The 24,960-nt window shown below is 52.2% G+C and overlaps 2 protein-coding genes across 2 annotated transcripts in view; both read left to right on the forward strand.

The window, feature by feature from the left end:
* The first annotated feature begins 4,480 nt into the window (after positions 1-4,480).
* Positions 4,481-23,874, forward strand: ZNF775 (zinc finger protein 775). Its single transcript, XM_034965215.4, has 3 exons — positions 4,481-4,540; positions 13,552-13,631; positions 21,757-23,874. Exons 2-3 carry the CDS (start codon positions 13,601-13,603, stop codon positions 23,337-23,339), a joined length of 1,614 nt encoding a protein of 537 aa, XP_034821106.2. The 5' UTR covers positions 4,481-4,540; positions 13,552-13,600; the 3' UTR covers positions 23,340-23,874.
* The window catches only part of LOC100984200 (zinc finger and SCAN domain-containing protein 2), a 31,699-nt gene continuing 11,233 nt past the window's right edge, over positions 4,495-24,960 (forward strand). The window contains exons 1-2 of the mRNA XM_063606414.1: positions 4,495-4,540; positions 13,552-13,631. The gene's annotated coding sequence lies outside the window, so the exon portion shown is untranslated. The remainder of the gene's footprint in view (positions 4,541-13,551; positions 13,632-24,960) is intronic.

Consider the following 24,960-nt stretch of genomic DNA (forward strand, 5'->3'; position numbering starts at 1 on the left):
AAAACAACTCAAGGATATATGTCAAGATGTTATCTTTAGGCCGGGCATGGTGGCTCATGCCTGTAATCCCAGCACTTTGGGAGGCCGAGGTGGGTGGATCACCTGAGGTCAGGAGTTCAAGACCAGCCTGGCCAACATGGTGAAACCCCATCTCTACTAAAAATACAAAATTAGCTGGGTGTAGTGGCGGGCCCCTGTAGTCCCAGCTACTAGGGAGGCTGAAGCAGGAGAATTGCTTGAACCTGGGAGGCGGAGGTTGCAATGAGCTGAGATCGTGCCACTGCATTCCAGCCTGGGCAACAGAGTAAGACCTTGTCTCAAAACAAACAAACAACCCAAAAAACAAAACAAAACAAACAAAAAGATGTTATCTTTAGTTTCTATGAGGAAGCTAACATTCTGTGACTACTACTTGAGTGACTATTGTTTAAGCTATTATTATTTTCTTGCTTAGCGGGTTATTCATTCATTTCCCCAATTAATGGTTGTAGAGCTAGCTAGGTGCCTGGAATTTCCCTGGGAGGGACTCACATTTTTCTTTATTCTCATGCTTTTCAAGTGATGGGCAGAACCCAGCAGGCTCCTAAGTGGGGTCTCTGAGGCTGGGCGTGGTGGCTCACGCCTGTAATCCCAGCACTTTGGGAGGCCGAGGCAGGTGGATCACCTGAGGTTAGGAGTTCGAGACCAGCCTGACCAACATGGAGAAACCCTGTCTCTACTAAAAATGCAAAATTAGCCGGGCATGGTGGTGCATGCCTGTAATCCCAGCTACTCGGCAGGCTGAGGCAGGAGAATCACTTGAACCCAGGAGGCAGAAGTTGCAGTGAGCCGAGATCGCGCCATGGCACCCCAGCCTGGGCAACAACTCTGTCTCAAAAAAATAAAATAAAATAAAATAAAATAAAATAAAATAAAATAAAAAAAGAGGGTCTCTGCTCCATCTCAAGGTCAGGTCAGACTTTTCAGGTGCCAGTTGCTAGACAGGAAAGGGGGGCTGATTTGATTCTGTCCTACAGTGTCCCTGGCCGGCCTGCTGTAGGACTCCAGATTTCTGTGAGCAGTCACTCTGTATGCGTCCCTGAATTGGTGGTTTCATACAAATTTGAGTACCTCTTTTTACCAGGCATTAATAGTTCTTTTCTTGCCTGTGTTAGCAATTTCTGCATATATCTCCAGCATTTAGCACAGAGCACATAAGAATAACCACAATTTGTTGACGTGAGTGGCACCTGGTGAAGTTTACCTAAATTATCTCATGTGTCCTTGTGTGGGAGGTAGTCTTCTTTTATACATGAAAACATTTGCCCACAGTCATATAACTGGTAATCACCAGAGGCAGATTCAAATTCAAGTCTGTCTGACTCCTGAAACCTGTGCTCTTGACAACCGCTGTGTGCTTAGTGGATGAACGCTGCGTGCAGCTGTTTTTGGTTAAGTATTAAATGCCAACTGTGTGGGTGGGGCTTAAAGTGTGTAGGATGGAAAGAACAGCTTCAAAGCTTCATATTGGTTTATGGGGTTATGGAGCCACTTAAAAACCTGTGTAATTGATGGCAAATTATCTGTCAAAGCCTGGGAGCAGAGGGCGTGGTCTCAAGAAAGCCCCAGTCACATTTTTTCTCTTTGTGGGAACACAGGGTTTCCAGGGAAGGGGGGATGGCCAGGAAAGAGTAGGTGGATGTCTGGAAATGATGGGCAGGGAGCAGGGGCGGGTCCTTGGGTTGGCACCTAGGTTAGTATTGGAGCCGTTAGGGACAAGGATGAGGGTGAGAGGGGATCTGACCAGGGGTCCTAACCTTTTGAAAAGTCCCGTTTAAAGGAAATAGTCTGGGATATGGGGAAAGCGGGGTGTGGGTGTCCTCAGTGCTTCACTGCCCACTGCTTGTTGTGGGGATGGGAAAGAGAGGTCCAAAGGACGGAAAGGTCACACAAGTGGCCTTGAGGGGGCTGGTAAAGCAGGAACAGAGTCAAATTGTGCCTGGTTCCTTCCTGAGTCCCTTGGTGGGTGGCCCAGTTGTTCTCAAGCCCTTGCTCTGCCTGGTTCATCACCACAGCAGTCACTGGGGAGGACTGCCTGGGTTGTAGGGGTCTGCTGGCAGGAGCTGCCCATCTCTTCTGAAGAATCCACAGTTTTTCTTTGTTTTCTTCTACAATTACAAAAGCATTAAATTATCTTTAAAAATAAATAATTCAGGTAATAATGTGAACGTTCTCCTTCATTCCCCTATTCCACTCCCAAAATCCTTTTTGTTTACACTGAGAAAAGTTTGAGGAGTATTCTCCTAACATTTTTTTCCTGTGTACTTGCAAACACATATGCAGCCTCTCCCCCTGGTATTTTTTTTCTTAGTGGAAATAGGATCCCAGAGGTTCTCCATTCTTTCCACCTCTGAAATACCCTTGGTCATGGGATGCCAATCTGGAGGAAGTCTGCTCTGTAAGGAGGAAACAGGCCCAGAGAGTGGAAGTGACCCCCACCGGTGGGGGTCCTAATTTCTGAAAAACAACTCAAGGACATATGTCAAGATGTCATCTTCAGTTTCTATAAGGAAGCTAACGTTTTGTGACTCTTATTTGGGTACTATTGTTTAAACTATTACTACTTTCTTGCTTAGCAGGTCATTCATTCACTTCCCTAATTGCTGGTTGCAGGGCTAGCTAGGTGCCTGGAATTTCCCTTGAAGGGACTCAAATGTTTCTTTATTTTCGTGCATTGAATGGGGGGCTGGTGGCAGACCCCTAAGAGAGGTTCCTGCTCTGTCTCAACACTTGTAGCCAGTGGCAAATCTGGAACTAGAATACTGGTCTCAGCAACAGGAATGTATTCCACAAGCCTTTGTAGAACCTCTTCTAGGTACTCTTCTAGAAAATAAGCTAGGTGTGGTGGTGCATGCCAGTAGTCTCAGGTGTAGTTCAGGTGGGAGGATCCCTTGAGGCCAGGAGTTTGAGGCTGAAGCGCGTTATGATTGTGCCTGTGAATAGCCACTGTACTTTAACCTGGGAAACATAGCAAGACCCCATCTTTAAAAAAATAAACAGGAGAATGAGACTCTAAAGTGTTGATAGCTAGTGATGTGTGGCCTCTTTATAGGGTGTGTATGGTTTTGTATTTTACAAATCCTTCTATAGATAATATAACCAAATTAACGGTAAAAACTCAGTAAGGTATGCAGGCAACTAGAAAATTATTAACCCTATTTTATAGACGAATAAGTCAAAGTCCAGAAACAGAAAAGTATCTTTTATAAAAAGTACACATGAAGTTAGTGACAAAATCGAATCTCAGTCCCCAGTTCCTGCTGTGCTACTGAGGCTAAACCGCAGCCGGGCCTGTGGCAAATGTTTAATCAGCTGTTGACTGAAGAAAATAAGGTCCGCCTGCCCAACAGCAACCGTTTGTAGAGTCTCAGAGGCCCAGCTTCTGTCTGTATCTACCTCATGCCCCAGAGGCAGCTTCTAGCAGCTCCGGAGAGCATCCTGCCAGTGGGAGTTGACCCAGCTGCACCCCCTTTGAGGGAGAAGTGTGAGGAATTTCCTTACAATGGGGTGGGGAGTTGCGAAGATACTCCTTCCTGAAGGTCTGGCAGTCTGGACCGGGGTGGCAACTGGGCGGAGATGATTCCGCTCATGGGAACCCTACCTAGTAACCCGACCTAGTAACGTAACCTCAGAGCCGTTCCTCAGCTAGAAAACAAAGGGATTAGGCCGGGCGCGGGTTTGTAATCCCAGCACTTTGGGAGGCCGAGGCAGCAGGGTCACTTAAGCTCAAGAGTTCGAGACCAGCCTGGGCAACATGGCGAGACCCCCGTCTCTACAAAATATTTAAAAAGTTAGCAGGTTGGGAGGTTCGGTTGAGCCACGGGTTCGAGGTTGCACTGAGCCATGATCGCGCCACTGGGGTCTGAGCGAGACCACCTCCCTGAAACAGAAAACGAAGGGGTCGGGTATAATGATTTCTAAGGTCCCTCGTAGTGAACCCTAAAAGTTATCACACCCCACGGTGGGGCTATCGCGGCTTGAGGGCAGCCACAGCCTCAGCCGGGGTTTCTGTCCGGGCCCTGATGGGTCCCCAGCAGGGAGAAACAGCGTCCGGCGCGCTGTGGCGCTCGGCGAACGTGCGCTGAGTTCAGGCGTTACAACGGGGTCGCAGGCGGAGTCCAGGCCTGGCAGGGGTGCCAGGACGCCGCCGGCCATCTGGGGCCCGACCTCCCTAGGTCTCCTCCCCGCGGCCGGCGGCTAGCGCGTTCACGGCGCCCGGGCCTTGCGCGCCCGCCGGGGGCGAGGTCAGCCCTCCCCCCTCGGCTATTGGCTCCAGAGAACAAAGGAGCCGCCCCGCGGGCTGCTCCGATAGGGCCGGGCGGGTCATCTGAGCGGCGCAGCCAATGGAGTGGCTGGGCGGCCCCGGGGATGGCCAGGCCCGCCAGCCAATCAGGCACCCGTGCCCGCCCCGCCTGCCCCGGGAATGGCCAGGGCCGGGAGCCCGGTGCCCAAGTCGCCCTCGGGGTGGCAGTTCCCGTTAACCTTAGCCACAAAGTCAAAGGTATTTATTTCCCCGTCGCCTCCCTCCGAGTCCCTCTGCATTTTGGGCGGGGAGGGGCGGTGCGAGGGATGGACCAGCGCCCGGCCCCGCTCCTCCCGTGCTGCCTCCGCCCGGCCCGGGCTGGGGCGGAGGGATGGGGCGGGGGCCTGGGGTGCCCCGAGCCCCGCGCGTCCCCCGAGCCCGCGCGCCCCCCGAGCCCCGGGTCTCAAGCGTTCCCTCTGCCCCGACACAGCCGAGGGGAAAGGGGCGCGGCCGAGGGTGGGGAGGGCGCCAGGCCAGGGTAGCGAGGTTAGGAGGGAGGCTAGTGAGAATGGAGGGAGGACGCGGTGGCGAGTAGAGGGGTCGCCCGCGGGCGGTCTCTCCTGGGCTGTCCCGTTGTTCCGAGTTCCCCGTCCCTGTTCGCCTCCCTGATAGATCAGTTTCTGGGGGCAGGAACCCCAATGCTCGCTGCAGAGTGACAGACACATAGTAGGTGACCAATAAATGTGTGATTAAACGAGCGGGGATAAGGATTGGGGGTGGAGATAAGTGAGAGGGAAGCACCGCAGAAGTTGGAAGTGTGTGGTGTCGGGTGTGGCGGAGAACTCCTCTCTAGGAAGATGGGCACAGTAGCCGCGAACTCGGTGGGGCGGGGTGCGGGCATCCCCTCTGTGAAGAACGTTGAGGATATCTACATGTGGAAGGTGTGGAGATGGGTCCTCCTTCAGCCCTTTGAGCAAGATGATCTGAGCTGGGGCTGGGTGTGGTCAGAGCCCCAGGGGTTGGAGGCGGACGACAGCCCAAGGCTTCACAGCTAACTCTTCCCATGTTCATCTGTAAAATGAAGAGATTAGATGGCAGTTGTCTCCTTTCAGCTTGAAGGTTCATGCTTCCGTGCTTCAAATCTGTTTTGTACTGAAATTTCTTTTATTTAAGTGTTCCCTTATGACAGTTTTTATTAATGGATTACTGTGTGTGGAGCCTGTACTGGGTGCAGGGGAGAGAGAAGGACCCTGTGTTAAGATGCATGTAGTCTTGTGCAGACTAACAAATTGATGACAATGATGATTCCATGTAGATGGTCCTAGGTGCACAGGTTAAACAGAGAAGGGATTCCTGGCTGAGCCTGGTGTGTCCAAAAAGCCTTCCTGGTCAAAGCGATCCCTAATCTGGGCTGGGAAGGGGAGAACTGAGCAAGGGCCTTCCAAGGTTGGTCACAGGGTGCGAGGACACGGTGAGTTCAAGAGCCACGAGAGGATGGGGCGTGTCGGGGTGCAATGGGGAAAGATGAGCAGAGTTGAGTTCTCAGTTCCCTCTTATCCGAGGTGTGCGTGCCAGCAAGTCCATTTGATGGGAGTCTGGGTTTCTGAAAAACAACTCAAGGACATATGCTAAGATGTTACCTTTAGTTTCTATAGGCAACCACACGTTTCGTGTGGTCTGACTTCCTTGCTATTATTTTAGCTACGATTACCTTCTTATCAGGTTGCACATTTACTTCTCAGGACCAGCTAGGTGCCTGGAATTTCCCTGGAAAGAACTCAAGATTTTCCTTTATTTTCATGATTGGAGGGCACAGCAGGTGCCTGAAGGGGTCCCTGCTCCATCTCACTTTGCTTTCCCAAGGTCCTTTGAATGCAGCAAGGGATGGAAACGTGTTTATTAATTAAAATGTGACACCTGTTCAGAGATTGTTAGCAGCTGGGTTTATCCTCGGCCTTCAGCTCAGATGCAGGCCCTGACAGGTTCCTGAATATTAGAATTGGGGCCGAGGAATGTAAGTGCAGCTCTCGCCTCTGAAGGGAGGTGGGTGAGGAGGAGGGGGCCAGGGGTGTGGCGCAGGGGAGGTGTGGGTGGGACAGTTCCAGCAAGGGTGTTTACCTCTGGCCGGTGAAGGAAGTCTTGGAAGGAGGTACCTCAGGATCATGGCTGGGGTTGAATTGGGGACCCCTGGGAGGTGGGCAGGCATAGTGGATAAGGCAAGTGACCTGCCTGCATGCAGATCAGGTCTCCTGGGAATGTTGAGGGGAGCAAACTGAAGCCATGAAACCAGGCTGGCTGTTCATACCCTGAGGTACAGTTCTTATAACCCTGAGTGGGGAGCGGGTGATGGCAACAGCAACGACCTAAATCGAATTTGTCTTGCACCTTGGGAATGTCTCTCAGAGTCCTCTCACACTGTTTGCGTCCCGCCATCCCCACCCCCCACCGCCCCCGCCCCACTCGATATAACAATTCTGTACCACGAGCAAGCGTTATTTCCATTTTCAGGTGGGGAAACTGAGGCCCAGAGAAGGAAAGTGGTTTGCCTGGGATCATGTGGCTAACCAGAAGCAAACCCAATCTCAGTCCCTGTCTGGGGCCTCTCAGCGGCTTTTTCCACTCTGGCCTGCTCTTTGGGTTGGACAGTGGCCTGCCCTTTCCCTTGGCTCCCCTCCTCTGTTCCCTCCCCAGATTGAGGACTGGGGTGTTTGGGAGACTGAGGTCTGAAGATGGTGGAGTAGGAAGAGGGGAAGGGTCAGGGCTGGGAGAGTGGTCACGGTGGGGGTGGCCTTGTGCTGAGTGGGATCCGGGAAGTTGGAGAGGAGCAGGGTGGGTCATGGGGGGTGGGACAGGGGAGTTGTGGGAGGGCTTCAGGGTGCCTGATGCTGGGTGTGGGGATGGAGGCCTTCAGGTGGGGGAGGGGATGCCCACCTGGTTTGGGCTGGGACCTCTGGGAGGGGCATGCAGAACCACCCTGGTAAGTGGAGGGCTCTGCAGACAGTGCCACAACCAGAGCCGTGGCAAACCCTCTTCCTCCTGCATGGTGGAGCGTGGAGGCTCCTGTGTGGCGCTGGGGGCCTCTGAGATTCCCAACTGGCTGGAAGGAGTGATGGGTTAGGAAGAGTGAGTGGCAGCGGGGACGCTGGCAGAGAGGCTTGTACAGATACTGCCCGATGCATCCGGCTCAGGCTTGCCGCCCTGTGGTGCTCCTCCCAAACTCAGGGAGCAGGTATTTCCGTTCACCTGCGCCATCAGGAACCTGAGCTCAAAGCGCTGCAATGACTGGCCAGGGACTAGCAGCGGCTCAGTGGTGGGTGGGCTGGGACTTGGGGTTCTTGATTAAGACATGTGGTCCTGAGGGGAGGGACCAGGAAGGGTGGCCTTGAGAAGGACATCCCTGCCAGCCTCAGGCAGTGGGCTTCTAGGGGGAGACTAGGGCTGAGGAGCCAGCCAGGTGGCGGCTGAGGGTCACCCAAAGATGGCTGAAGGGGAGACGGCCCGCTGCATCCCCTTGGGCCAGAGCCCACAGGCCCTGCAGGCCCTGAGGATCTTAGGCTGCACCAGGCTTGCCGGACACAGGCTCATTGTCTCTAGGGCTTTCTGTCTTGCTGTAACGTCTCTCCAGCCAGCTGCAGCTCCTGCTGACTTATCCCACCCCAGCGCAGGTCATCCAATGGTGACTTACGGCCCCAGCCTCCTGGCTTGATGAGGGTATGTTGCTTCTGTTTCTACCTCTCTGAGTTCTTTTCCTTGGAGCAAGTGGCCCTGACGGGATGGCCATGGGTGTACAAGGATACTTGTGTCATGGGTGGCTTTGCATTTCTGTGTTCCTAAGTGTGCTGTGCAGTGATTCGTGCTGCCCTGGTTCACAGTGGCACGTTTGTGTGTCTGTGGATCTGTAGGTGTGTCTGTGAGTTTTAAAAAATATCTCACATTCTCTGGATTTGCATAGACAGTTTTGCAGGTGTTCTCACGTAGTTTTGTGTCTTTGAACTTTTGTTTACTTAGCTGTATTCAGATATGATTGTATCTGGGTGTGTTTGTGTGTGGTTTAGCATTTACATCAGTTTCTTATGTCCCTATGATCATATATTTAAATTAAAAACATCTGCTATTAACTGAAATCAGAGGCAGAGAATACCATTGCCTGGTCCTGAGGGATTTCTTAATAGTGACAGAAGACTGGAGCCTGAGGAGCCACCTCTTGGGTCCTCCATTGTTTCATTCACTCATCCGTTCATTCATTCAATACACATTACACACCTTCTGCATATGAGGGACGCGCAGGTGTGGGAGCAAGCCCCCGCTCCCTGGGGCTAACCTGAGTGAGGGGTCTCACAGGGAGAGAGGACTGGGTGAGGACATAGCAGTCAGGTATGGGCTGCAGGAGAGGGCAGGGAGGCGCTGGGGACCTGGTGGAGTTGAGAAGGATGAGGCTATAGAAAGGGGCAGCATGGCAGGGAGGCATTGGCTGGGCATGGGCTGGGACTGGAGAGGCCAGTTTCTGTGGGGGTCTCCTATGGAAGACCAGCTGAGCTGTGCCCAGCAAGTGAGGACCTGCTGGGACCTCAGGGCTGAGAAGGGCCTGATACTGGGCCTTTGGCTGGGGTTTGGGGAGCTGCCCCCACCCCCAAAAGCCTTAGCGCCTAGTGGCGGATCCTGCTCCCGCTCCACTAGCAGCAGATGATACCTGTGGCATGGTCTGCTTCTGACTGCCCGACCTGGGGCGGTGAGGCTGTGAGAGCTGTGCTGTGCTGGTGGGAGGTTCCAGGGGCAGCGATGGGGAGGACCTTGCCTCTTTCTGGCCTGTGGCCTTTCTCCTCCCCCAGCTGCTGTCTGGCCGCCCCACCCCCAAGTCTCTGCCACAACCAAAGCTCCTTTGTTGCCTCCCCCTGCCCCGGGCCTCTCCACCTGCTGCTAGCTCAATCCCCTCTTTGTGTGGTTGGTCCTCAGTTGTCATGGCAGCTGGGCCCAGGCTGAGGCCTGCCCACTGTGAGGCTCTTAACTGAACTGCAGCCTGACCCGGTGCGCGGAGGGCCGGGCCAGGGCCAGGCGTGGGAAGGGGGCCCCAGTGTGTCCTGCTTCCCTCAGAGCCTGAGGGGCAACAGAGAGGAAAGGTGGTCCGGTAGGAGCCCGGGGGCCCTTGTGCGATAGACAAAGCGGCCTTCCAAGACTTGGTGTGGGCACTGGTGGGAGATGGCGCATCTGGCCCTTGATGCCTGTCTTCCAGCCGGGGCGCTTTGCTGGGCAGCCTGCTCACCTGGCTCCTGGGTGTCTCCAGGTGGCCGAGGACATGTCAGGATGGTAGGTTAGGAGGGGCCCGCCATGCACAGAGCAGAGTGAAAGGCAGAATAGGAGAGAAGCTTAGGGTGGGGACGTGTGTGTCTGGCCAGCCTAGAACATGACACATGGAGGGCTTTCCTGGATTTTGTCTGTAGGACACCTGCTGTGCCATTTCCCAGACATAGCCCACCTGAGCACACAGGTAGAGGCAGGTCCCCAAAGACTTGGCCTCCCCTCATTCCTGTCCTCTGTGTTTCCCCCCTTGAATTTCTCACTTCTTCCTCTTGGGTCCTCTTCCTTCTGTCTCCATTTCTGTTCTTACATAAGCCACAGGCTGCTTCCCCTCGAGCCCTGGTATGGCCCGAGACAGAGGCACCGAGGCTCGATGGAGGAGCTGCTCTGGGAGGTCCCGGACAGTGGAAGGCCTGCTACTACCCGGAGTGGCTGTTAGGTCCTAATACCTCTTGGGAGGCAGGGTGGGTGAAGTAGGACTGTCTTTGATTTGCCTTGGGGGTCTCGCTCTGTGGAGACCCAGGCCCATCCTTCTGTCCTCCTGAATTTCTGGCCTGGGCTCTGCCCTCCTCGGTCTGAGTTCCCCTTACCAAGGTGGCTTCTCTGTCCACTAGCCCCTCTGCGCCTCTTCAGGTGGATGTTAAGTCCAGTTGGTGAGAGGTTTCCCAAGATGTGGCATGCAGAAGCTCACAGAGTGGCCCCGAGGGAGGAGGGTGGCGAGGGAGGGAGGAGCCCCCAGCACCCATCAGAGCCCCACCAGGGGCTCCTCCCGCCCCCTTCCCCACTGCTCGCCTTTTCTCTGCACCACAAGCAGGTTCTGTAAGAAACCATGGTAGGCATGCTTACAGACCCCTGTTGGGGAAATAGAATTGAAAACAAAATCTCTTGCCAACCCAGAAAAGCTCTTTGCAAAAGTAGAAGAGAAAAACAGCTTTTAAAAGATTGAATGTGCATGAAACCAGAATGTGGTGCGCACCATGGACAATCCCCCGAGCGACTGCAAAGACGGGAGCTCTGAGCCTGCAATACCCCGAGCGACTGCAAAGACGGGAGCTCTGAGCCTGCAATACCCCGAGTGACTGCAAAGACGGGAGCTCTGAGCCTGCAATCCCTGAGTAACTGCAAAGACGGAAGCTCTCAGCCTGCATGTAGCCGGCAGGTGCAGCCCGTTACAGACATGTTCTCAGGATAAACAGCAACCAGCCCTCCAGCAAGAGGACTGGACATTACCATTTGTCACACGCAGGCAGGTCGTCCTAAATTCACCTCATAATTGGAGTGACCATCTGTGTTAGCTAATTGCCTTTACCCACAGGAAAAATAAAGTTCTTATATTTTTATGACAGGAGATAGTTTTGTGATTTGGAGCCAGGCACCTGCTGAAATTAGGCTCCTACCCTCCCATGGAGACTGGGAGGCAGGGGTGATGTCTTCCTTGATACCTAAATTTCAAAGAAATGGCCCCCAGGACCTTGGGAAAGACAGTCCTGGGTTGTAATGTTGGCAGAAGGCTTATTTAGCTTTTTTTTGAGACAGAGTCTCACTCTGTCACAATCTCGGCTCACTGCAACCTCTGCCTCCTGAGTTCAAACAATTTTCCTGTCTCAGCTTCCCGAGTAGCTGGGATTACAGACATGTGCCACTACACCCAGCTAAGTTTTGTATTTTTAGTGGAGACGGGGTTTCCCCACGTTGGCCAGGCTTGTCTCAAACTCCTGACCTCAGGTGATCTACCCACCTCAGCCTTCCAAAGTGCTGGGAATACAGGCATGAACCACCGTGCCCAGCCTTATTTAACTTTTAAAAAGATTTATTTCTACTTGAGGAGCATTTACTGCAAAAATAAAAAATAAAGATTCACATGCATCTCAAAAAGACAGAGATAGAGCTTATTAATTAGAAGTTTCTAAACAAAATGCTCTTGAAAAAAGTGGGTGTCTCTTCTTCTCTTTGCACCAGGGAAAATGACTTTCTGCATTTTCTAGATTCATATTCACCCCTCCCCCGACGTCTCTTGTCAGGGTCCAGATTCCCAGTCTGTGTGTGTGCCCCCAGTGTCTGGGCTCTGAAGGGGACCTAGGAGAGGGAGTCTGGGTCTCTGCGAGGCTCTCGGGGCCTGGGGTGGGTGTTTCTGTGGGGGTGGCCGAGCCAGGGTGCCTGGGAGGAGGGGCTGACTGAAATCTGGAAGAGCCCCTCCCTGAGGCAGCAGGAAGGACGAGCTGTGCATCTCTGTGGGGCAGCCACATCTTTGCTCTGCTAGGGGGTACAGGCGCACGGGACCACATCCCTGTCCTTAGGAGAGGTGCACCCCCAGCGAGGAGGAGATGAGTCTTCAGGCTGCACAGCTCCTGGCCAGGCAGGGCAGCACATTCCTGCCACCTGCATTTGTTACGGGCCCTCTGTGTGCCCGGCTCTGCTCTGAGCCCTGCGGATCCAGCGGCAAGCATGAAGAGCTCCTGACCTTGCTGTGGTGGGGAACAGAAAAGTTAAGATCATGTCAGGTGGCAAAAATGTTAAAGAGGAAACGGGAGGTGGAGTTAGGCTGGTGACTGTAAATAGGAGCGCCAGGGGCCAGCACGGTGGCTCACGCCTGTAATCCCAGCACTTTGGGAGACCGAGGTGGGTAGATCACAAGGTCAGGAGTTCAAGACCAGCCTGGCCAATATGGTGAAACCCTGTCTCTACTAAAAATACAAAAATTAGCTGGGTGTGGTGGCGCACACCTGTAATCCCAGCTACTTAGGAAGCTGAGGCAGGAGAATCACTTGAACCCAGGAAGTGGTGATTGTAGCGAACTGAGATCGGGCCACTACACTCCAGCCTGGGCAACAGAGGAAGACTCTGTCTCAAAAAAAAAAAGAAAAAGAAGCACAAGGGATGCCCGCTCTGAGAAGGGGACATTTAAGCTGGGAGCTGATAGAAGCGAGGGGGGCAAGCCAGGCGGGGATCTGCGGTGAGGGGACAGCCAGGGCAAAGGCCTGGGGCATCCACACAGCAGTGTGATCTATCCTGTCATGTTCCAGGCACAGAGTGAGCCATTCAGGAAGTGCTCAGAAGACTTGGGCATAAAAACAAAAAAAGAAGGCTGGGCGCGGTGGCTCATGCCTGTAATCCCAGCACTTCAGGAGACTGAGGCGGGCGGATCATGAGGTCAGGAGATGGAGACCATCCTGGCTAACATGGTGAAACCCCGTCTCTACTAAAAATACAAAAAAATAGCCGGGCGTGGTGGCGGGTTCCTGTAGTCCCAGTTACTCAGGAGGCTGAGGCAGAATGGCGTGAACGTGGGAGGCGGAGCTTGCAGTGAACTGAGATCCCGCCACTGCACTCCAGCCTGGGCAACAGAGCGAGACTCCATCTCAAAAAAAAAAAGATGAATCCTACATCAGTGAACTGGGCATGGGCTCAGCAATGCCCAATTGACCGTGTGTGTTCTTGTATGGAGATGGCTGGCCCCGAAGCTCCCCAGAGGGATTTGTGCTAGAACATGGATGGGGACTTTGAAAGAGGGGGCGGGTGGCGGAGGCAATGTGTAGGGCCATTCTGCCTTCCAGGTGCATTCCTCATGGCCAGTCGCAGACATGTCTCTAACCGTACTCCAGGCTCCTGCTTCTCAGGTGTGGTGTCCATCACATGCTGCCCTGCGAATGTTGAGGGTGTGGGCTCTGGTGTGGGAGTTAGAAGACCTGGGTTTTTGTCCAGCTCTGCCATTCATCACCTCCATGACTCTGGGCACATCAGGGGTCCTTCGTGGTCTCAGTTTCCTCTTTTGTAAAATGGGAATTATGGCTGTTTTACCTTCTCAGCAGGTATGCTTACAATGAAGGAACCCCTGCCCATGTCGAATGTGGCTATGGATAGAAAAGCTCTTTGGAAAAGAGAGTGCTTTATGGGATGGGAGGGGGGCTGGGGACCCTGAGTTTTGTCCTTGTCCCACAGGCCCATTCTCTTTCTTCTGCTTCTCTTTCTGACAGATGGCAGGAAAGGGACACAGCCGGCGCTGATGCTGGGAGGCCTCCAGGGATGGAGAGTGGCCTGGCTGGCAACGGCACAGGTAAGAGAGAAGAGAGAGGAGGCAGGGGAGCCGGGGTCTCCTCTGCTGAGGTCACGTGCCCTTATCTTTTCTAAAGCCAGGCGCGAGCCAGTTCCCTCAGCCAGTAGCTAGTACATCCCACTGATGCAGAATTTCAGGGTGGGGACCAGGACTTAGACAGCCATGTCAAAGAATGGAACAATGACAGAGGCTGTGGGAGCTCAAAAAATGGCAAAGCCTGGTCCATTAACTTGCCCAGCAAGGGGACACATGTGCACCCATGCCTTGTAGAAATTGAGGTGTTATTTACGTACTAGAACAGGGAGTTTGTGGGGTTATACTAATTAGACACGGAAAACTGGCACTCTAGGTAGGACGATTGGAACAAACCTGTGGCTCATCAGTCAGGACATTGTCTTCAGTTCAGTCCATTAACGCTTCCTGGGGGTCACTCAAAGTTCAGGGTCGTTATTGGCTAAGCCGCTTAGAGCTGGTTGTGATGAAATACATGCTGCCAGTGGAAAGTTTGCCCACACAGTCATGTGCTTTTGGCTGGAGCCCCTGCCCAGCGTCCCTGCACCTGGAGTGGAGCAGCCCCTGGCGTCTGTGTGTAGCACTTGCAGCCCTTCCTGGAGTGCCCTGTCGCATGTGGCGTGTGGCCCAGCTGCAGAAGGGCTCTAGGCCCCTTGGCAGGGTTGAGTCCAGAGCACACCGGCTACCCTTGGGAACCCTGCCCTTTGGCACAGTGTGACTCGGGTTTCTTTACCTCCCTCTCCCCTCCCAGGGGAATTGCCCCATAGACCCCAGGGCCCCTGCCTCATTGCCTCTGTGGGAAGAGCCGCCTCCCCTCCCAGGAATATCATGTCAGGAGACCCAAGACAGACAAAAATCAGGCAGCGGGGTAAAAGAGAAACGTGGCCGCCAGTGCAAAACATGGCAGCGTGGTGTGTGGACACAGACCCTCAGGGAGCCTAGCCATGCAGCTGCGCGCCTGTCCAAGGAGCCAGGTGGTGGCAGGAGCACCCTAGCTGCATGTGTGTTTTGGAAATTCCAGTGGAACTCAGAGCACATGTGCCCAGCGTGTTATAGAAGGCCCTTTCCCCAGATAGACTCATACCTGGGATCCTGAGTCACTGTGAGGTTGCTCTGGTTGATGTGAGCTGTGGTCTGTTGGGGCCCTCTCTCCTCTCTACGGCAGCTTCTGGGGAACCCTGTGGTTTTAGAGAAGAGTTTGAAAAACACTAGCCTAGACTCCTGGAGACACGGAGGCACGTGGGGACTGGCCTCTGGCCAGACTGAGGGAACCACTCATCTGGAGGACCCCGTTTTTCAGACAATTGACAGCTTACCTCTTTTAAGCAACTTTTAATTTTTATTTGTGTGTGTGTGTGTGTGTGTGTGTGTGTGTTTTATTATGGCAAAATATACGCAACAATTACCATTGTAACCCTTTTTAAGTGTACGGTTCAGTGGCATCAGTACATTCAGTGTTGTGTAGCCATCACTGCCATCTATTTCCACAACATTTTCATCACCTGGGAAACTGTACTCATCGAGCAATAATCTGTGCTTTGCACCTTCTAATTTTATCTGAACCATTAAAACCTAAAACATGATCCTTTTCATGATGACTGAGGAGCGGTGCCATTATTTCGGGACTCTCCACGGGCAGGCCAGTGGCCTGCGCTCTTCATATGGATACCTGAACCCTTGGGAGTGTGCCTGGGGCTGCTGGAGCCCCAGCACACTCCACCTCAGCTCCAGGGCCTCCAGGGATGCGTGCTGGACTTAGCACCTCGCCCAACCCAGTCATTTGCGTCCGCCAGGGGCCCTTCGGCAGGTGGATGTGACAGCACTGTCCTGGCATCCTGGGGCTCTCTGGCCCACAGTCATCTTTCTGGCTGGAGAGGGCTGAGGGGGAACCAGCCATCAGCCACCTGATGGACACAGCACAGCCACCGGTCTCAGATTGGTGTGACTCATCCTGGATCATGCCTGTGTGTATACATAGAGACATATGGTTTAATTTTTTATGAATTCAATCAGATGATTCATATGGTTTTTCAACTTGTTTTTTGTTTTCTCTTAAAATGTTTTGAGAATCTTTTCATATTGGCATACATAGTTCTTTTCCATTCTTTTTACTTGATGCATAGTATTCCATATTATGAAGGGAACTATTTTTTAGGATAATTAAGTTATTTTCCATTGTTTGCTGATTACAAAGAACACTTCAGTGAATATTCCTGGACATTCCTCTTTACACTCGTATGTCAGTATTTCTTAGGTGAACACGTGGGATGGAATTGCTGGCTGGAAAGGGCCAGAAGGCTCTCCACACTTCTAATTTTAATAAACACTGTCAGATCGTCCTCCACAAATTCTGCCTCAGTTTATGCTCTCAGAATACCCATGTGTATACTTGTTCTCCTGTGTAGTGTCCACGCATATTGTAAAGTAGAGGTATTATTGATTTTTTAAATTTTTGTTGGTATGAGGGGTTGAAAGATGCTACACTTTTAGTTTGCATTTTGTTGATGACTAGTGGGGTTGAACCTCTTTTTATCATGTATAGGAGTCTGTTTTATAGTCTGGATACTAAGCGTTTGTCTATTCTATATCTGCACATATTTTTTCCTGGACTTGCACTGTCCAGCACGTGGCCTAGCCACATAGGACTCTTCTAGTTTAAGTTTAGGTTTAAATTAACTTAAGTATGGCCAGGCGCGGTGGCTCACGCCTGTAATCCCAGCACTTTGGGAGGCCCAGTTCGGTGGATCACCTGAGGTCAGGAGTTTGAGACCCGCCTGGCCAACATGGTGAAACCCCATCTCTACTAAAAATACAAAACTTAGCTGGGTGTGGTGGTGGGCGCCTGTAATCACAGCTACTTGGGAGGCTGAGGCAGGAGAATCACTTGAACTCCAGAGGTAGAGGCTGCAGTGAGCCAAGATCGCGCCATTGCATTCCAGCCTGGGTGACTGAGGGAGACTCTGTCTCAAAAATAAATAAATAAATAAAAATTAATTAATTAATTTAAATACAATTAAAAATGTCATTTCTTAGTTGCACTAGTCACATTTCAAGTGCTCAGTAACCACATGTGTTTCAAGAGCTCAGATGTAAACTGTTTTTGCTGTTGCAGAAAGTTCTGTGGGAAAATGCTGCTCTAAATTCCCATTTCTTTTTCCTTTCTTTCTTTTTTTTTTTTTTTTTTTTTTGAGATAGAGTTTTTTCGTTTTTTGCCCAGGCTGGAGTGCAGTGGTGTGATATCAGCTCACTGCAACCTCTGCCTCCCTGGTTCAGGTGATTTTCCTGCCTCAGCCTCCTGAGTAGCTGGGATTGCAGGCACATGCTACCACACCCGGCTAATTGTTTTGTATTTTTAGTAGAGACGGGGTTTCACCATGTTGGCCAGGCTGGTCTTGAACTCCTGACCTCAGGTGATCCTCCCGCCTCGGCCTCCCAAATTGTTGGGATTACTGACGTGAACCACTGCACCTGGCGGAAATTCCCATTTCTATTGGACTTATGTTTATAGTATCTTTTGTCATACAGATGTTTTAAATTTAGTTTTTATCTTTTGTATCCTGTTTAAGAAGGCTTTTAATTACCTCTGGATTCTAAGCAAATTCTCCTAATTCTTCTAATACTTCCATTTCCTTTTTTTAGGCTGGCACTTAAGTCCATCTGGAACTGATTTTTATAAACAATCTTCACTATGAATCTAACTTAAATATTTTCCCCAAAGAGAGAGTTGGTTCTAAGTCGATGAATAGCCTTTTTCCATGGACTTGGAATATCTCTTGTATCATGTATCAAGCAATTCTGTTCCATTGGCCTATTTGTCTATTATGTGTACTGTACATTATTGTAATGATTATATTTAGCATTTTTACTTTTACTTTTATTGTTTTGTGGAAGGGAATCTGACTTGCAGCCTTAAGTCACCAGGCCCACCATGGAAGAGCCATGCCAATAACAATAACAACTGTGTCAGTCAAGAATTGGGTTTTATTTTCTTTTTTTCCAAATGGATCTCTCTCTCTCTCTCTCTCTCTCTCCCCCCCTCTCTCTCTCTCCCTCTCTCTCCCTCTCTCTCCCTCTCTCTCCCTCTCTCTCCCTCTCTCTCCCTCTCTCTCCCTCTCTCTCCCTCTCTCCCTCTCCCTCTCTCTCTCCCTCTCTCTCCCTCTCTCCCTCTCTCCCTCTCTCCCTCTCTCTCCCAGTGGCATGATCAGGGCTCACTGCAGCCTCAGCCTCCTGGGCTCAAGCAGTCCTCCCACCTCAGCATCCAGAGTGGCTGGAACTACAGGTGTGCACCACCACACCCAGCTAATTTAATAAATTTTTTATACAGACAGCTGTTGCTATGTTGCCTAGGCTGGTCTTCAACTCCTGCACTTAAGCAATCCTCCTGCCTTAGCCTCCCAAAGTGCTGGGATTACAGGCAAGAGCCACTGTGTCTGACCTAGACTTTATCTTTTAGAGCAATTTTAGCTTTACAGAAAAATTGTGAAGAAAGTAGAGTTCCCCTATACCTTAGCTCCAGTTTCTCCTATCATTAACATTTTGCATTCATGTGGTACATTTGTTATAACTGATGAACCAATATAGATACATTTTTATTACCTAAAGTCTGTAGTTCACATTAGGGTTCTCTTTTGGTCTTGTACCTTACCTGGGTTTTGACAAAGGCATAATGTCCGGTATCACTATTATAGTATCATACAGAATATTTCACTGCCCCCCAAGTTCCCTGTGCTCCGCCTGTTCATCTCTCCCTACCCCCAACCCCTGGCTACCACTGGTTTTTAAATTCTCTCTGTAGTTTTGCCCTTTCCAGAATGTTATATAGTTGAAGTCATACAGTGTGTAGCCTTTTATGTTGACGTCTTTCACCTAGAAGTTTGCATGTAGGGTACCTCCATGGCTTTTTTGACTTAATAGCTTCCTTCTTTTTATTGTTGACTAATATTCCATCATGCGGAGTTATCCATTCACCCACTGAAGGACACTGTGGTTCCTGCCCAGTTCTGGCAGTTAGGAATAAAGCTATAAAAATCCACGTGTAGTTTTCTGCGTGGACAGAGGTTTTCAGCTCTTTTGGGTAAATACCTAGGAGAGCGACTGCTGGATTGGATGGTAAGCCTGTATTTAGCTTTGTAAGAAACTGCTGAACCGCCTTCCAGAGTGGTGGCAGCACTTTGCATTTCCACCAGGAAGGAAAGAGCCCCTGTTGCTGCTCAGCCTCACTGTGTGCACATGCCAGTGATCTGGATTCTAGCCACTCTCATTTATTTTATTTTATTTTTATTTTTTTGAGACAGAGTTTTGCTCTCGTTGCCCAGGCTGGAGAGCAATGGTGTGATCTCGGCTTGCTGCAACCTCTGCCTCCTGGGTTCAAGTGATTCTCCTGCCTCAACCTTCTGAGTAGCTGGGATAACAGGTGCCTGCCATCACACCCAGCTAATTTTTTGTATTTTTAGTAGAGATGGGGTTTCACCATGTTGGCCAGGCTGGTCTTGAACTCCTGACCTCAGGTGATCCACCTGCCTCGGCCTCCCAAAGTGCTGGGATTACTGGCATGAGCCACTCTGCCCGGCCAATTCTAGCCATTCATATGTGTACAGTGGTAGCATTTTTGCTTTTAATGTCGTATAAGCCAAATTCTTCTTTGTTCATTTTTAGGATTTTCTGGGCAATTTGTATAGATGATAAATTTTACAATTCACTTAAATAGGATTACACTGAATTTAAACATTATTTCAGAGTGAAGAACATCTTTGGCTTCTCATCTAAGAATATGATATACATTGCTCCTTTTCTTTAGTTTTCTTTATCTCTTTCGTAAAGTTTAATAGTTTTCTTTGTATATGTTTTGCATGTTTATTAGGTATATTCCTAGTTACTTGTATTGCCATTTTTTAAAAAGTGATTTTTGTATGTTTTTGTACTGGGCAATCTTGCTGAACTCTTATTTCTATTTCTCAGTGGATTCCCTTGCACATTCCAGGTTGTTAATAATCATAAACAAATGGCAGCTTCCTCTCCTTTCCAATGTTGATGCGTTTCTCTTTGTTTTCCCCTCTGCCTTGGCTAGTTCCTCAAGGACAGCCGGCTGATTTCAGGGATGGTGAGCATCGCATTTTGTTTCTACCTGTAATGGGCTTCTAATCTTTTGCCTTTGGTTATAATGTTCGCTGTAATTTCTAGAGTACATTCTTTGTCAACTTAGTTTCCTCTATTCTTAGTTTGCTAGGAGCTTTCTTCTCTCTCTCTCTCTCTCCCTCCCTCCCTCCCTCCCCTCTTCCTCTTTCCCTACCTTCTCCCTCCTTTGATCCTTCCCTCCAGAAATAATGTTGAATTTTATCATATGACTTTTTCACATCTATTGGGAGTTTTTTCACTTTTAATAAGGTAATGTTATAAATTATATTGGGCCATCTTTGCTTTCCTGGGGAAAATCTCAGCAAGGTTAGGGTATGTTATTATTTTGATACCACTGAAGTTGCTTTGCTAATGTTTGTGTCTATGTTCAAAGAATGATAAACCTTTTGCCCACTTCCATTCTTGTCTTGATACTGGAGTTATGCTAACCTTGTAGACTTTTCTTTCCCTTTGCTCCTATTTACTGTAATAGTTCATATAAGGTGGAAAAAGTCCTTCCCTTGAGGCTTTAGCAGCACCTGTTTATATAGTTACAGAGCCTGTTACCCATTTTTGAGGTACACTGAGATGTTCTTCTCAGTCTCTTTTAGTTGTTTATGTAGTCAGATTTTCTACCTACTCTTGGGTCAGTTTTAGTTTACATTTTTTTGCAAAATCTTCTATTTCATATAGATTTTCAAATTTATTTATATAAAGTCCCTATTTGGGGATTTTCAGAATCCTTTTTGCGGCTACATGTCCCTTATCTATAATCTGTTTTTATCTTTATTAATGCCGTTCTTCTACTTCCTTTGGGTTTATTTTGTTGTGTTTGTAACGTTGACGTCTGTTTAAAGATTTTTCTCTTTTCTTTGTTCACAGCTGTTTTATTCCACCTACTTTTAATTACATGTAAACCTTTTTGGAAAGGTGCATAGATCACAAGCTCTATAAATTCTTATAAAGCAAACATTCCCCTGTAACTAGCACCCACATCAATGGAGAACATTGCCAGAACCTCAGAGCCCATGCTGCCTTCCACCCACAGTGCCCTCTGTAATAGGGCATTATCCTGACTTCTAACTCGTGGGTTCATTTTGCCAGTTTCTCCTCTTCACATAAATGGAATCACACAGTATGCATTCTTTAGTGTCTGTGGCAGATGGTTTCTTTATGGCTTCTTATTCTGCGAGCTGGGAAGACAAAGTGCCTCTGTAGACTTGTGCACGGCCCAAGTGTGGGCTGGGAGCAGTGGGTGTGGGACCCCCATGAGTAAAGTGGATTGGATTTAACACAAAGGCAAGGCGACACCTCTTTTGGGTGCTGAGGTCTTTCTGGCCTACTTTCTTGTTCTTGGTTTTGTTGAAGGAAGATGAGTTGCCAGACAGCCAAGGTCCCAGCAGGTGAAGTGCTCCCCCACCATGGCTTCTGCCTTGGAGCAGGGGCCCCGACAGTATAGACGGTGCTGCAGTGACCCAGGGGTTGGTCTCCCTGACCACTGAGGGACTGAGCATGCCTTTGCTTAGAAAGCTTCCAGCACGTCGATCCTCTTAGAAAAAGAATGGTATGTTTTGCAGCTTGGCCACTTTCTCCTTGCCCCCTGGGTCAGCAGATTTCACTGGATCGGTTTCTTTAACCTTCTTTGCATCTCCTCGGCCTCAGGGTGGAGAAGGCAGAACAGCCGGTGCCTCGGGGATCCTGTGGCCTGGGCACCCGAGTGATTCACTTACGGTTCCTTTCTTGTATTTTTCTCCTTCACTCCTTTCTATATCTTAACCTGCCGTTGTTGTCCTTTCTGCCTTCCCTACTCTTTTTTCTTCTCTTGCCCGTTTTCTTAGGTTCGTTTAAAAATCTTTCCCTTCTGCCTTTTCTCGTGCCCTCTTTTCAGCCCTTCTCTGCCCTCCTGCACCCCTTCCCTCTCTCTTGCTCCTTCTCTCCATCCCACCCAGCGGAGCAGCAGTGACCTCTCTCCCTCCTCTCTCCCGCTTGCCTCTGGCAGGAGCTGGGCTGGTGATGAAGGTCAAGCAGGAGAAGCCGGAGCGGCTGCTGCAGACGCTGGCGCCGCAGGCCATGCTTGTGGAGAAGGACAAGGAGAACATCTTTCAGCAGCACCGGGGCCTCCCGCCACGCCAGACCATGGGGCGGCCTCGAGCCCTGGGGGGACAGGAGGAGTCTGGGAGTCCAAGGTGGGCCCCTCCCACTGAGCAGGATGCGGGGCTGGCAGGCCGGGCTCCCGGGTCAGCCTCCGGCCCCCTGAGCCCCTCGCTTTCCTCCGGCGAGGGTCACTTTGTATGCCTGGACTGCGGGAAGAGGTTCAGCTGGTGGTCGTCCCTGAAGATCCACCAGCGCACCCACACCGGGGAGAAGCCGTACCTCTGCGGCAAGTGCGGCAAGAGCTTCAGCCAGAAGCCGAACCTGGCGCGCCACCAGCGGCACCACACGGGCGAGCGACCCTTCTGCTGCCCCGAGTGCGCGCGGCGCTTCAGCCAGAAGCAGCACCTGCTCAAGCACCAGAAGACCCACTCCCGGCCCGCCACCCACTCGTGCCCCGAGTGCGAGCGCTGCTTCCGTCACCAGGTGGGCCTCCGCATCCACCAGCGCGCGCACGCCCGGGACCGCCAGGGCTCCCGCGCCGGCCTGCACGAGCTGATTCGGGACGCGGCGGCGCGCCGGGCCTGTCGCCTGCAGCCGGGGCCGCCGCGGGGGCGCCCCGAGTGGGCCTGGCTGGGGCTCTGCCAGGGCTGGTGGGGCCAGCCCGGGGCCCGGACCGCGGTCTCCGGCCCCGAGGGGCCGGGCGAGCCGCGCCAGTTCATCTGCAACGAGTGTGGCAAGAGCTTCACCTGGTGGTCGTCGCTGAACATCCACCAGCGCATCCACACTGGCGAGCGCCCCTATGCGTGCCCCGAGTGCGGCCGCCGCTTCAGCCAGAAGCCCAACTTGACGCGGCACCTGCGCAACCACACAGGCGAGCGCCCGCACCCCTGCCCGCACTGTGGCCGCGGCTTCCGCCAGAAGCAGCACCTGCTCAAGCACCTGCGCACGCACCTGCCCGGCGCCCAGGCTGCGCTCTGCCCCAGCTGCGGTAAGAGCTGCCGCAGCCGCGCCGCGCTGCGCGCCCACCAGCGCGCCCACGCTGTCGCTGAGCCCGCCGTTCCGGCCGGGGAACCGGGCGACCAGCCGCAGGCCGAGGCCATCCCGGGCTTGGCCGCGAGGCCGCGGAGCTCCCAACGGTCCCCGGCGGCCCGGGACGCGCTGTGGGGCCGGGGACAAGCGGGCCTCGCTGGGCCTGGCGAGCCGCGCCAGTTCATCTGCAACGAGTGCGGCAAGAGCTTCTCGTGGTGGTCGGCGCTCACCATCCACCAGCGCATCCACACGGGTGAGCGGCCCTACCCGTGCCCCGAGTGCGGCCGCCGCTTCAGCCAGAAGCCCAACCTGACGCGGCACCGGCGCAACCACACAGGCGAGCGGCCCTACCTGTGTCCCGCCTGCGGCCGCGGCTTCAGCCAGAAGCAGCACCTGCTCAAGCACCAGCGCGTGCACCGCGCGGCCCCTGCGTGCAGCCCCAAGGAGGAGGCGCGCTAGTGGACTGGACCTCAGCGGACCCGTGGTGGTGCGGGGGATGTTTGCGGGGTGTGTGTGGGGAGTGGGGGTGGCCAGGATTGCTGGCTCTTAGAACCCCTTAGAGCGGGACCGGTGGATTCCTTAAGGCTCTGAAGGGCTGAGAACAGTTCTAGAAGCGTCCCAAAGGGTGCTGGGAAAGGTCCCAGCGTGGGTTGAGGGAGGAGGGAAGATCCGAGTTCCTCACCGCGGGCCGGGATGTGACCACCCTCTTCAGAGGTTGGACCCCAGGCTTCAAGCACCGAGTGAGGGGTCTGTTGGGGACGCTGGGAGAGTCTCTGGTGTGAAGTGGCTTAGGTCTGGACTGGTCAGCTGTGGCACCAGCCGGTCCTGCCCACGCTTCAGGATGGCCGGGGGCTGCCCCTGTGGGAGAGTTGCCAAGACTCGGCGATACCAAGGATGGAAGCCAGAGGCTGTGGCGAGGGAGAGCCAAGCATATTCCCAGCACCAGGGCCAGTGCTGGCACGTCGTAGACATCCAATAAATATTTTTGGAAGGAGTGAATGGTTTGATGTCCTTCTCCATCCCTGCCAGCCCCCTGCCCAAGGTGTGTGTGTGGTTGGGCCCGACTCTAGAACTGGTATGTGTGTGATGGTCAGGCAGGCATGAGCGGGGTGGGCTCTGCTGAGGCTTGGCTGCCTGAGGAGGTAGCTATGCAGGAGAGAGCCAAACATGCTGCTTCTATTCCTGTCTGGGGCATGTCTGAAGTGGGCTGGCTGTCTTGACTGGCTTGGATCCTTATCAGTCTGGTGTTGCAGAAGAGAAAATGGATGGAATATTCCACGTGGTCTCACTTTCCTTTCTGAACCACCCTTGCTGAAGCCCGGGTCTGTGTGTGCCCAGAGATCCATTTGCCCCAGGCTAGGAGCACAGCACTCCCCACACCCAGTTCTTGCCAGGGGTGTTTTCTCTCTTCCCTTCTCCAAGTCAGTTTAGTGTCTTCCCACATACCCTCCTCGGCCTCCTGCCCCCAAGAGGTCACCCCTCACACCCTTCCAAAGCAGGGTTGGCTGAGTCCCTGGTGCTGACAGAAGAGCCCAGGACTCCAGCCCAGGCTGTGACCTCAGATGGTGTCTTCCCAGAGGAGAGGAGGGAATTGGAGATGGTGGTGACGGGTTTGGGGTGCCAGGGTTGGGTAGCTGGGAGGTAGGAAGAAAGGACCCCAACATGGCTCTAGAGAAGGAAGAAGTGCACTTGCCCCCATCTCACAGCCCAGATCCTTCTCTGTATGCAGAGAAGTGTTACCTTATGGGAGCTGCCACGGTTCAGCCTAGCTTCTGGTCACTGTTCTTTAATCCTCTGTATCTGGAAAATACTCCAGTTGTAGATCTATGGAAGGACATACGAAGGTGATGGGTGGACCCGGAGGGCCGCCCTGACTGTTATGGCTTACTAGGGTAACAGTGCCGATGATGGTTAGCACTCAGCCAGGGCTGCTGCATCTCCGTCCCGTTCTTTGATCACAAACCATGCAGTGTGAAATCACACGGGGTGTCGTACGCCGGGGTTGCTACCACCTACTTGAGCATTCAGCGCTTAGGACCACGGGAAACCAAACCAGGAGGGTTTTCCTGGGCACCCTCCA

This window comes from Pan paniscus, chromosome 6, assembly GCF_029289425.2.
Source record: "Pan paniscus chromosome 6, NHGRI_mPanPan1-v2.0_pri, whole genome shotgun sequence".
In the NCBI taxonomy this organism is placed as follows: Eukaryota; Metazoa; Chordata; class Mammalia; order Primates; family Hominidae; genus Pan; species Pan paniscus.